General features: G+C 35.7%; 1 protein-coding gene and 1 long non-coding RNA gene across 2 annotated transcripts; both read left to right on the plus strand.

The window, feature by feature from the left end:
• Positions 1-9,442: 9,442 nt before the first annotated feature.
• On the plus strand, positions 9,443-11,284 carry LOC111904572 (uncharacterized). The gene is made up of 2 exons (XR_002854581.3): positions 9,443-10,758; positions 10,893-11,284. It is a non-coding gene; the product is annotated as an uncharacterized LOC111904572 (long non-coding RNA).
• Positions 11,285-12,063: 779 nt separating this feature from the next.
• Positions 12,064-12,726, plus strand: LOC111904615 (uncharacterized). The gene is made up of 2 exons (XM_052769741.1): positions 12,064-12,441; positions 12,517-12,726. Exons 1-2 carry the CDS (start codon positions 12,064-12,066, stop codon positions 12,724-12,726), a joined length of 588 nt encoding a protein of 195 aa, XP_052625701.1.
• Positions 12,727-13,337: the final 611 nt, after the last annotated feature.

Here is a 13,337-nt window from a genome sequence, read left to right on the forward strand (position 1 = left end):
TTGCTACCAGGCTACGTGGTAGGGCATCTGCATGGTGGCAACAACTGAAACTGACACGAGACAGGCTCGGAAAGTCAAAGGTCGTGACTTGGAGGAAGATGAAGAAGTGTTTACGATCCAACTTCCTACCCCATAATTTTCAAAGGTTGATGTACCAACGGTTGCAAAATCTGAAACAGGGTGCCAAATCAGTTGACGATTACACAACTGAGTTCTACCAATTGATTGCCCGAAACGATATCCAGGAGACAGAGGAACAACTCGTTGCTCGATATATTGGGGGTCTACGGGTCCAAATCATGGACTCTGTAAATATGTTTGACCCGGTATCTATTTCTGAAGCGCACCAACGGGCGTTGGCTTTTGAGAAACAAAGTCGTCGGGTGGGCGGTTCGTCTTCAACTGCCAATATTGGAGGAAGTCCCGGGACGGGTGGTATGGTACCCCGTGTTGTTCCTAATCAACAAAGACCGACATCTAACAGTGTTGGACCAAACCCTAGGACAACTGTTAGTAGCAGCTTGAAGTGTTTTAGTTGTGGGGAGACAGGTCACCGACAATCAGAGTGCAAGAAGGTCGGAAAACGTCATTTGTTTGCTGAGCAAGATGATTGGCAAAATGATAATGCCGGTGAAAATTACAAAGATCCCCCTGTCTATGACGAAGAGCATCAATGCGAGGAGGAAGTTGTAACTGGAGATGTGGGGGTAAATTTGGTGGTAAGGCGGTCTTGTTTTACACCAAAAGTTGTTGGTGATGATTGGCTCAAACACAACATCTTTCAGTCGACATGTACTATTTTGGGAAAGGTTTGTACTTTTGTTATTGATTCAGGAAGTTGTGATAACCTTATATCTGAAGAAGCAGTTCAAAAGTTGGCTTTGAAAACAGAAAATCGCCCTAAGCCTTACAAGCTACAGTGGCTTAAGAAGGGTGGCGAGGTCACTGTATCTAAACGAGCCCTTGTTCATTTTTCTGTTGGTACCACGTATAAAGATGATGTGTGGTGTGATGTGGTTGCTATGGATGCATGTCATTTATTGTTGGGCAGACCTTGGGAGTATGATCGTAACATAGATCATAACGGGCGGACTAACACTTACAGTTTCTTGTTTGGTGGTGTGAAGATAACATTGGTTCCCAGTAAGCCAAATGAGCCAGTTCCGAGAACTTCGGGTACTCTACTAACCCTTAATCAGTTTGAAGACGAGTTGGAGGCGGAAGGTGAAATTTTTGTGTTGCTCGGGAAGGAAGTCGCTAAGGAGGTTGAAATTCCTGAGGCTATGGTCCCTCTGCTCAAGGAATTCGCTGATGTTTTCCCTAATGAATTACCTGATGGTTTGCCACCTTTACGTGATATCCAACATCATATTGATTTACAACCTGGAGCTCAGTTGCCTAATAGGCCACATTACAGAATGAGTCCCGGAGAGCATGAGGAGTTGCGACGACAGGTGGAGGATTTGATTTCAAAAGGTCATGTTCGAGAGAGCATGAGCCCGTGTGCTGTTCCTGCTTTGTTGACTCCTAAAAAGGATGGTACTTGGCGTATGTGTGTTGATAGTCGCGCCATCAACAAGATCACGGTGAGGTATAGATTTCCAATTCCTCGACTTGATGACCTACTTGACCAGATTAGTGGTGCCTCTATCTTTACGAAACTGGACTTGAAGAGCGGGTACTATCAGATTCGACTTAGGCCTGGGGATGAGTGGAAGACTGCCTTCAAGACTCGTGAAGGATTGTATGAGTGGTTGGTGATGCCTTTCGGTTTATCAAACGCTCCTAGTACATTTATGCGTGTGATGAACCAGTTGTTCAGGCCCTTTATTGGTAAATTTGTAGTCGTTTATTTTGATGACATACTTATTTACAGTGCTACTTTTGGTGAGCATGTCAACCATGTGAGGCAGGTTTTGACTGTACTTCGACGGGATAGTTTGTACGCAGCTATGAAGAAATGTGTGTTTATGGTTCCTAAAGTCTTGTTCTTGGGGTACGTTGTTTCTGGGGAAGGAATACAGGTGGACGAGTCTAAAGTAGAAGCTGTCAGACAATGGCCAAGTCCAACTACCATCACTGAAGTTCGAAGCTTTCATGGCCTTGCTTCATTCTATAGGAGGTTTATTCCAAACTTTAGTTCTATTATGGCACCGGTGACTGATTGTATGAAAGGGAAGACCTTTACTTGGACCGAAGCAGCAGAATCAGCTTTCCAATTAGTAAAAGAGAAGCTTACTACATCACCGATTCTTGTATTGCCAGACTTTTCTCAAGTGTTTGAATTACACACGGATGCTTCCAAGGTTGGGATTGGAGCAGTTCTAAGTCAAGGAGGACGACCGGTTGCCTATTTTAGTGAGAAGTTGACGGGGCCAAAGCTGCGTTATAGCACTTATGATGTTGAGTTCTATGCAGTCGTCCAAGCTGTAAAGCATTGGCGCCATTATCTATTTCATAAGAAATTTGTTTTGTTCACAGATCATGATTCATTAAGACATATTCGCAGTCAAGATAAGGTGTCACACAAACATGGGAAGTGGATGTCGTTCTTGGAAAAATTCACTTTCGTGGTTAAACACAAGTCTGGGATGTCAAATCGGGTGGCTGATGCATTGAGTCGGAGGAGTAATTTGCTAGTTTCCATGAGGGTTGGTGTGCCGGGGATGGATGTCCTCATGGAGCAGCTAACGGTTGATCCTTATTTTTCTGTTGTTCTGCAGGGTATACAATCTGGACAGATGTCTGATTTTCTACTGCATGAAGGTTTTCTTTTCAAAGGCAATCAATTGTGCATCCCTGATTCAAGTCTCCGCCTTCAAATCATTAGGGAGCTGCATGGTGAAGGGCATGTCGGCCGAGATCGCACTTTACAGTTGGTACAATCATCTTATTTTTGGCCTACAATGCGCAAGGAGGTGGATAGATATGTTAAACGGTGTCGAATCTGTCAGGTGTCAAAGGGCACATCTACCAATGCAGGACTCTATATGCCTTTGCCTATTCCATCACAACCTTGGGTAGACATCAGTATGGATTTTATGTTGGGTTTACCACGTACTCAACGGGGAAATGATTCAATATTTGTGGTTGTTGATCGTTTTTCTAAGATGGTGCACTTTATTCCATGCAAAAAGACGACGGATGCAGTTAATGTGGCCCAGTTATTCTTTCGAGACGTCTACCGTTTGCATGGATTACCGTCTTCTATTGTATCAGATCGAGACACTAGGTTTTTGAGTCATTTTTGGCGTAGCCTATGGAAAATGGTGAACACTCAGCTCAATTTTAGTAGTGCATATCATCCTCAAACGGATGGCCAAACAGAGGTTGTCAATCGATCCCTTGGTAATATTTTGCGGTGTTTAGTGGGTGATCATGTGAAGACCTGGGATCAGAAGCTTTGTCAAGCTGAGTTTGCTCATAATCATGCTATCAACCGAAGTACTGGATATAGTCCATTCCAGGTGGTCTATTCTGTTCAGCCACGGGGACCACTTGATTTGATGTCACTGCCTGTTTCTAGGGTAGTTCCAAAGAAAGTGCAGGATTTTGTTGGAGGACTACATGATGTTCATAGGGCTGTTCATGACAACTTGGTCCGAGCTAACTCCAAGTACAAGCAAGATGCAGATAAAAAACGCAGACAAGTTGATTTTGAAGTAGGTGACTTTGTTTGGGCTGTTTTGACTAAAGATCGTTTTTCGATTGGTGAGTACAACAAGCTATCAGCTAAGAAGATTGGACCAGTGGAGATTGTGGAGAAGATTAATTCCAATGCTTACCGTCTACAGTTGCCAAGCCACATTCGTTGTTCCGATGTATTCAATGTAAAGCATTTGCTTCCTTATTATGGGGATTCTTCTGATGATGACCATGGTGCACATTCGAGGTCGAATTTTGTCTACCCGGGAGGGGATGATGCAGGCCCTAGTGTGGAGGATCGGGCCCTTGCGTTCCTAGAGGCCCACGATCGTGTGGCTAAAGGGGCTTCACGAAAATGGCCATAACTTTGGCTACGAATCTCCGTTTTGGGCCTACAACCAGTCAAATCGAAGCTTGGAGCAAGGAGCACGTCTAGATAAGTTCCCGAAGGGTTTCATTTTAATTTCTGCTTCTTATTTAACTGTTTTTGATGTAATTTGGATGGTCAATCATCAATTTTATGAACTTTCAATTTTCTCCCAAATTCTGTGTGTTAACCCAGATTTTGAAGCCAATCCCACGGTATTCGTAGAATCAACGTGGTTTTGAAGAGATTGTCCTGGCTATTCTTTTAGAATCAACAGGTTCATTCTTGGTTATCTTTGTGTTGTTTTTTTTGCGCTGCATCACCAATATATTTGGTAGCCAACATGTTTGGTTGGTAGTACCGTACCAATTCAGTAAACTAGGTACGGTAACGGTATTAAATTTTAAATACCACGGTATTACCAACCAATATATATATATATATATATATATATATATATATATATATATATATATATATATATATTCGAAATCGTATTTTTAAATGTCAAGTGTTTACTGTTTACGATTTTAAAAATATGATATTAGACATTATACTTAGTCAATAGTTATTACCACATTAGATTAAAAAACTGAAAAGTTACTTATTAAATTTCTTAGTAACTAGAATAGTTAATTTACTAATTTATATTACTAGACCAGAAAAGTGTCCCATATCGTGACTAGTCTTTAAGTATTATAATTGAAAATTAGATCAAAGTTGGTAATATAACATTACCAATTTGTACCAACCAAAATTGTTGGTAGCCAAACAAGTTGGTACCAAGTATACTTGGTACGATACTGGTAGCAAAAAATTTATACCAACTATAGTTGGTACGGTATACGGTTTAAGTAAAAATCAATTGGTATCGTACCATGTTCAGCCCTAGTTGTTATAACTATTTAATGAAGGGTAATAAGGTTTAATTGTGTCCATATTAGGTCCTTATTTTTAATATGTTTATCATTTTATCTAACTCTTTTACAATTTGTATTAGTATCTAGTTAGATGACTTCATCATTTCATCTTCTCATTTTAATCGTCCATTCACCATAACCACGGTTTAATTCAAAAGGTTACGTAAGCCAGTTGTGGAGCCAGATCAAAGTAAAAAAGTATCCTCGAAAAGTAATGGGATATCACCGATAAGTAATGGCTCCGCCATTTGGGTATCCCCGATAGTCAATTACTTATCGGAGATACCTCATTACTTGTCGGGGATACTCTTTTACTTTGACTTTAGCTCTGCCACTGGCTTATAAGTTATCCGAAATTTATATAATGACATTTAAAAAATATCTTTTCTTAATTAATTAAGAGGTATATTTGGAAATTAAAAAAAAAAACTTTTAAAAAACTAGTCTAAGTAGCTTTTTAAAATGCTAGTTTATAAGCTACTTTTTGGCTTGCCAAACATGACAACTTAAAAAAATATCGAAAAATAAACCAGTTATAAGCTAGCTGCGGCGCCAAACATAGTCTTAATCATTAAGACTTTCATTATTATTAGCTTTTTCTCATAAGAATGAAAAAAAAAATTGTTATGTAACCTTTCGATTGAAATCGATGTTGTGGTGAATAGGCGACTAAAATGAAAAGATGAAATGATGAAACCATCTAACTAGATACTAATATAAATTGTAAAATAATTAGATGAAATGATAAAAATATTAAAAATAGGGAGCTAATATGGACACAATTAAACTTTATTATCTTTTTTAAACGATTATAGCAACCATGTTGGTGTAATATGTACAAAAAAGACCTTAGGAATCTAATATGAACAAAATTAAAACCTTATTACCCTTTTTAAATAGTTTATAACAACCATATTGGTGTAATATGTACAAAAAAAAAAATTTAAGAACCTTATGTGGACAAAGTTAAAACCTTATTACCCCTAGGTTATTAACCCATCTTTAATGGTTGGAACTTTAACTTCATGGGACAATCTATACATATAGGATAATGTTATTCTAACTATCAAGATGTTGTAATTAACATTGAACAAGTTTTCCAAAACTAGACATCATAAGATTTGTTATTGTGACCGATTTTATAGACTTATATATGATCGGTTTTACAAAGAGATAAATTATTAATACGTGTCATCATCAAATCTAATACATATTAGTAGAGCTGACAATGTGTCGACATGGTTTGGGTTCGGGTTCAACTCATTTATTAATTGGGCTGGAGATTTCAATTCAATCCAATCTTTTTATTTAAATGAATAGATATTTTCAGCCTAACCCAACCTTTCAGATAAATGAGTTGTCATCGGGTTGATCCGTTTATATAATCATCAACCCAACCTATTAAATAAATGGGTTAACCTATTTACAATAAAAAATAAATAAATTAACTAAATATTACACCACTTAAATTAGTTTAAAAATTAAATAAACTTTCAAAGTATAATTAAAGCATAATCCCAATTCACAAATACAAAAAAATTGTTCAAATAAAATTAAATATATGTAATTTCGAAATGATTTTGAAGGGTGGCTAGTGTTGTCGACAAAAAGAAAAAAATAATAATTAGGATTGTATTTTTTATAACATAAATAATAATACAACATTTTAATTTATAAATTAATACTTTGATTAATACATTGTAATATTTAAATAATTATTATATTAAATATATATTCCATCTGTCTCAAAAATATAGTCCATCTTTTCTTTTTGGTTTTTCCAAAATAATAGTCATTTTCTAAAAATAAATAACATTTTTACCAAAATACCCCTTCATTATTAGTTAACCAACTAAGCATTTAATGGAACATTAAATGCAAAATAAGAACAAAACTGTCATTTTATTAAATAAAGTTAGTGATAATTAATGTTTTTCTTAATCTGTTGTTTTTTGTCTCTGGACAATAATATTGGGACGGAGGGAATATTAAAATTAAATGGGTTTGTGGGTTGAAAACTGATTGATAATATTTACCCAACCAACCTATTTAATTAAATGAGTTCCAACTTCCTAATTTTGGGTTAGGTTCAAGTTGGGTTGATAAGTTTGATTGATTTTTGTCAGCTATACATATTAGGGTACTTTCATCTTGTAATTCTTTTACTTTGTTCTTTAATGACTTAACAAATATTTATTTGAAAACAAAATATTTACGAGAGTTCAAGTTGTGTGGATTCCTTATGAAAATACTTTTTTAGCTTGTAATATGTAGCATGTGCTCTACTTTTTCTAGCTTATTGCTAGCTTTTTTAATAAAACATCCGCCATGCAAAAAAAAATAAATATTAAAATGACTAAAAAAAAATAAATATTAAAATGACTAAAAAAAGTTATTCTAACCTTCCCCAAAAAGTTATGTAACTGACGAAATAATAAAAGTTATTGATCATTTATGTATTTTGTCCTGGTTATAATATGTTACAATAATAAAACCAAAAGATTCCATTCTTACATATAGTCGATGTTAAAGAATTTATGATACACAATTCACAATGAGGAAAGTCAGGAAACAACACTAGGCTTTTATAATTTTCTTGAGTTTCCGATTCTTTCCTTGAGACTTGAGTCCTATAACAACTTATACTATTACAACTTACAAGAATGATTTTGGAAGGAGGTTTGAGGAAAGGTGGCTCAAGTACATGAAGCTATTGCATTAACTTTCATTTGGGTGATGTGAAGTTTCCAGTACTTGAAAACCCAAACACCCAATCTCAAATCACATTCATCTTTGGCAAATACGGTAGATTTGTACACTAATATAACATTGGGATTTTCTAATATGCGCCCATATATTAATTAAATACAATTATTACCATAATTAAATGTTAAACACATTAATTATAAGAAATATTACCATAATTAAATATAAAATTCATTAATAATCTCCATAATTAATGCATTTCACATTTAATTATGATAATAATTGTGATTAATTAATACTTCTTATATGTGTCTTTAGGGCAAATATTAGAAAATCCCTATAACATTTATAGTAACAATAACTAATTTTATAAAACTGAGAACAAAATCTATGAAAAGTATAGTATTTATGTTATAAGTTTGTTGATGAAACAACAATGCCTAACTCACTTGGGGAAAATGAAATTAGAAAACACCGGTTATAATATAATAATTAGAGCTGGTAAAAATTGATTCAACCCATAAACCCAACTCGAACCCAATCCAAAATTAGCATGTTGGTTTGTGATTTTCAACCCATTTAGGATAAATAGGTCAATCCGTCTAACTAATTTAATTAAATAGGTTGGGTCGGGTAAATGTTGTCAACCTGTTTTCAACCACCAACCCATTTAATTTTAATAGATATATTTAATTTAATAATTACTTAAATATTACCATGTATATTATTATTCATATTTTAAAAAAATGGAATCCTAATTCCTATCTTTTTTTTTTTTGCCGACAACACTAGTAATTTTTCAAAATCATTTCAAAATTCCATATCTTTAATGTTATTTGAATAATTTCTTTGTATTTGTGAACTGAGATTGTGTTTTTGTTATATTTTGAAAGTTTATTTAAGTCTTGAAATAATTTAATTGAAGTAATATTTATTTAATTTATTTACTTTTTTTTATTTTAAATGAGTTAACCCATGTTTAACCTATTTATTTAATAGTTTGGGTTGGGAATTACATAAATGGATCAACCTGGTGGCAACCTATTTATCTGAAATGTTGGGTTGAATTGGAAATATCTATCCATTAATAAATAAAAAGATGAGGTTGGATTCAAATCTTCAGCCCAATTAATAAATGACTTGAACCCAAAGCCAACCTAGATCAACCCATTACAACTAGACATACACAACAAGATTGGTCTCGGACCGGACCCAAAAAAAGACCGAGACCGGACTGAAAACAGACCGGCTCGAGGCCGTCCCAGACCTGTTTGAAAAAAACCAGACCGTTCCGAGACCGGTCCTAAAAAAAATAGACCGGTCTGAGACCGAACGAGACCGGTCTGGAAAAAAAGACCAGTAACCAAACTTTATAAGTATATATTTTTTGTCTTAATTATATAAATTTTAATCACTAGCTATCTAATTCATTTTTTTCTTTTATTAAATTTAAATTATCATTTTTAATAAATCTTAATTTATCATTTTGGTAATAATCTCATATTTGTTAATAGAAAAATCTCGAAACCAAAACAAAAGAATTGAAAAATACCGAAACCGAACAAAAAAAACCCATAAATCGAACAAAAAAAGGTGCACGGAAAGACTGAGAGACAAGACCGAAAAAGGACCGGACCGAAAAAAGACCGAATCAGAAAAAGGTCAAACTGGACCGGTCCGAAAAAAGACCGAACTGTATCGAGACCGACCCAAAACTAGTGTGAAAGTGCCATTGTGTAGCTCTAATTACAACTCTAATAATAATACACAGGTCCACTAATGGACCGAGTGACAGACCCTTTAATAGGCCACGGAGGACCTGATCCCGTTTTTTAGCTGAATATCAAAATTTTAGTATCATGGCTATCTTGTAAGTTGTTACACATATTAGAAATCAAGTTTTTCAAATTATTTTACAAATTAAAAATAAACCTGTAAATTGTTAAGGTTATCCATAAAACTCCGGAAAACCGATTACAATTTACAAATGTTGATTATAAAACTACACCTGTTTAAAAATGTTTAAAAATATTTGAAAAAAAGCATCAAGTTGGTAGGCTTCTTGAGCACAAGGGCCGGAGAAATTATTCATCTCTTGATGAGGGTCTTCTAGTTCGCATTAAATGATCAATAATTTAGACGTGCATAAAGTCGGATATTTTTTTTGTGAAATTGGTAGGGTGTAAGACTATTTTTTTAGACAAAATTACAAAAATCGTCCCTGTGATATTCAATTTTTTTGGGGTTTATTTTTTTTGGCTTCATAGTTCTTTTGAATTAGCTTCGTTGCATTTTTTATTTATTTTTCATTTTTCTTTCATTCTCTCTCTCTCCCCGAAGCACCCTCCCAGTTCATCTTCTGCAACCTATTCTTCTTTACTAGTTTACCCTCATCTCTTTTTTTTTCTCTCCATCGCAATGGTTGTGTTCTTCCTAGAATTAAAAACTGGAAAATGTTTGAAAATTGAATTCCATCACATAGGTGATTAACAATCATTTTATATCGCCTTAAATTAGTGGATCTTCTTCTCTATCATCACCAGAGCATACTCTGATTCTGATTTAGCTTCCTCAATTTAATGGAGCTTCTTGGTAAGGATTTGTTTTCTTCAACATCTAGCCGAATCTGATTTAAGGTTTCAAAACCCAAGGCTGTTTTATTCAACATCTAGCCGACTCTGATTTAGGGTTTTAGAACCCAAGGCGGTGGCTCTGGTGTGTGATTAAGCTCTCCAGAACCACAATAATAGGATTGTTTCTGGGTATTGTGTAGTTGCTGCCCTTCTAGTGATGCCAATATTACAATCGGTAGTTTTTGGGCCAGAGCATAAGATTTCCATCACATGTGTCACCAAGAACAAAGAGCTGATTGCAAACTCAGTGGCCAATTTGGGAAGATCGCCATTAACATATCTTGACTAGCAAGCTTACGACAAAGACGAAGCTCAGGTTAGAGACCGGCCATGGAAACGCCTTCAAGAAAGCATCGATGTAAGCTACTATAACAATGGCTAATTTAGGCTTTTTATGGTTTTTCTATTTCACGAAACAATAGCAGTTTTTCCTGGTGGGTTCATTGTCTTGAGTTGCAAGTCCATGGTATTGAATCGAGATTTGCAGGTTTGATACATCAGTAATTCGATTGATTTCTCATTTATTTCATCACCGTCAATTGAATTTATTACTTGATTTCAACACCTAATTTGTCTCATTTATTACTTGATTTCAACACCTAATTTGTATCATAATTTCAGTTTCTGCAAAGCTTTGTATAGGATCTAAGATTTTTGAGGTTTTCGAGCTCGGATTCGGTTCACAAGTAATTCGGTTTCTGCAAGCTTGTTGTCCTTCATCATCTACAACGAATTGAGGGAACAAAGGATGCAGACGGCTCTAGTTTGTCCTCATCTTCATCTTTATTGAGTTGTGTATGTTTGTATGTGTTTGTATGTGTGTGTGATCTGCGTATGTATATGTGTTATATTCTAACTTTTTAGTAGAGTTTAGAGAGATAAAAAAGGAAATAGGAAGAAGATGAAGTAAAAAGTGTGCACATGAGAGAGAGAGATATGTGGGCCTAAATTATTTATTTATTTTCTTTTTCATTTAAATTAAATAGAAAAATATAAAAAAAAATATATCAGAAGGGCATTATAGTCATTTTAATTTTACAAGGGACCAAATTTACGTATAAACATGGCCAAAAGGACCACGAATCCAAAAAATTCGGGGTTTGGACTAAAACCCCAAAAAAATACATACCACAGAGACCATTTTTGCAGTTTTGTCATTTTTTTATGACACGAAATTGGTAGGGTGTAAGACTATTTTTTTTTGTTATACATACCACGAATGAAATCGTGGTCTCGTTGGCCACGAGCACGGATCGTGCACACCACCCCGACGTTCCGTGGTCAGGCTTCTTCGTGTTCCCGACGATGAATTCAAACGAGAAATTTGATTGGTTGTTTGGTTTTTTGGCCGTTGAACGACAATTTTGGCTGTTTTTTTTTCAAACTCAATTTACTAATTATAAATAAAACTTCTATTATACCAAAATTTACACCTCATTCTATTCTCTAAAACCACAAAACACATACACATAGATTCCACAATACATATGGAATTTTTAAAAAGTGTTGACTCGGATGACGACATAGATTTTGTCGAGACATTCTTCAATGTTGTGTAACACATTCACGACGAAGAAAGTTCGAATGTAGCTCGTACAATGGCGGTCGTCAATTGTGATCATCAAGCCGCACACGACTTATTGGTACGTGATTACTTTGCCGATAATTGTCTTTATAATGACGACTCATTCAAACGTCGTTTCCGTTTGAATAAGGCTATATTTTTACGTATTAGTAATGCTTTAGAATCTCGTTATGATTTTTTCAAACAAAACCCGACGCTAGAGGGAGAATGAGTTTTAGTAGTATACAAAAATGTGCGGCTGCGCTTAGGTATTTGGGATACGGTATAACATTCGATGCATCTGACAAATACTTGAAAGTATCTGAGAGGACCGCAGTTGGATGTGTAGATTGGTTTTCTGCATGTGTTTATGAGGTTTTTCACAAAGAATATTTGCGCAAACCTACTCACCGTGATATCGAGAGATTATATTCGGCTCATGAGGAGAGGCATGGATTTCCGGGTATGCTTGGCAGTCTAGATTGTACGCATGTGGCTTGGGAAAAATGTCCAAAGGCATGGCGTTGTCAGTTCACTCGAGGAGATATAGGTGAACCAACTATCATCCTAGAAGCTGTTGCATCTCAAGATTTGTGGATATGGCATGTCTTTTTTGGAGTAGCGGGGTCTAACAACGACCTTAATGTTTTTGGCCATTCTCCACTTTTCAACGATATTTAGACTGACAAAGCACCTGATATGACGTTCACAGTGAACGGGCACGCGTACAAATACAGTTACTACCTTGGTGATGGGATATACCCGAATTATTCTACATTGATGAAGGGATACTCGGTTCCTCGAAGTGAAAAGGCAAAGTTGTTTACAAAAAAACAGGAATCAGCGAGAAAGGATATCGAGAGGGCATTTGGAGTCATTAAGCAGACATGACATGTAGTGAAATATGCTACACGACTCTGGATAAAGAAAGAATTAAACGAATGGTCCTAGCATGTATTATAATGCATAATATGATTATTGAAGATGAAGGTCGAGCGATTTGCACATATGATCTGAACGATGTTGTCGTTCCAAATGATGAGTTCGTACCCGGAACGAATGCGTTTTTAGAGCAAGTTGTTGAAATTCATAACAGTGAAACATGTTTCAATCTTCCAAAAGATGTCGCGGAACATTTGTACAAACGTAGCATAAACGACGATATATCTGATTTCAAACTCAAACTCAACGAATTTCAAACCCAGATCTGGAATCCACAAAACCCAACACACATTGCATCTGATTTCAAATCCAAAGTCATCGATGTCCGACAATGGGGTTCAATCATCGAGGTTTCGCGATGGAAGGTTTCAAGCTCCAATACCTAAATATATTGATTCGACAAGGAGAGGGGGAACGAAGGTGATGATATATACACTTACCGGCGATGAGGGGCAGCGAGAAATATGGGTTGCAACCATTAGGTCTTCTTAACGGGAACGGGGGCGATGAAGCCGACGTTTTTTGACCAGCGAGAGAGAGAGAGAGAAAGAAACGTAGGG

The sequence above is a fragment of the Lactuca sativa genome, chromosome 3 (assembly GCF_002870075.4).
Source record: "Lactuca sativa cultivar Salinas chromosome 3, Lsat_Salinas_v11, whole genome shotgun sequence".
Lineage (NCBI taxonomy): Eukaryota > Viridiplantae > Streptophyta > Magnoliopsida > Asterales > Asteraceae > Lactuca > Lactuca sativa.

Bases quoted from the DNA above. Each gene is read 5' to 3' on its own strand.
- LOC111904615 (XM_052769741.1), top strand. From the start codon at position 12,064: ATGAGTTTTAGTAGTATACAAAAATGTGCGGCTGCGCTTAGGTATTTG. The intron at 12,442-12,516 runs GTCTTTTTTGGA...AACGATATTTAG, and splicing joins AAGATTTGTGGATATGGCAT to ACTGACAAAGCACCTGATAT.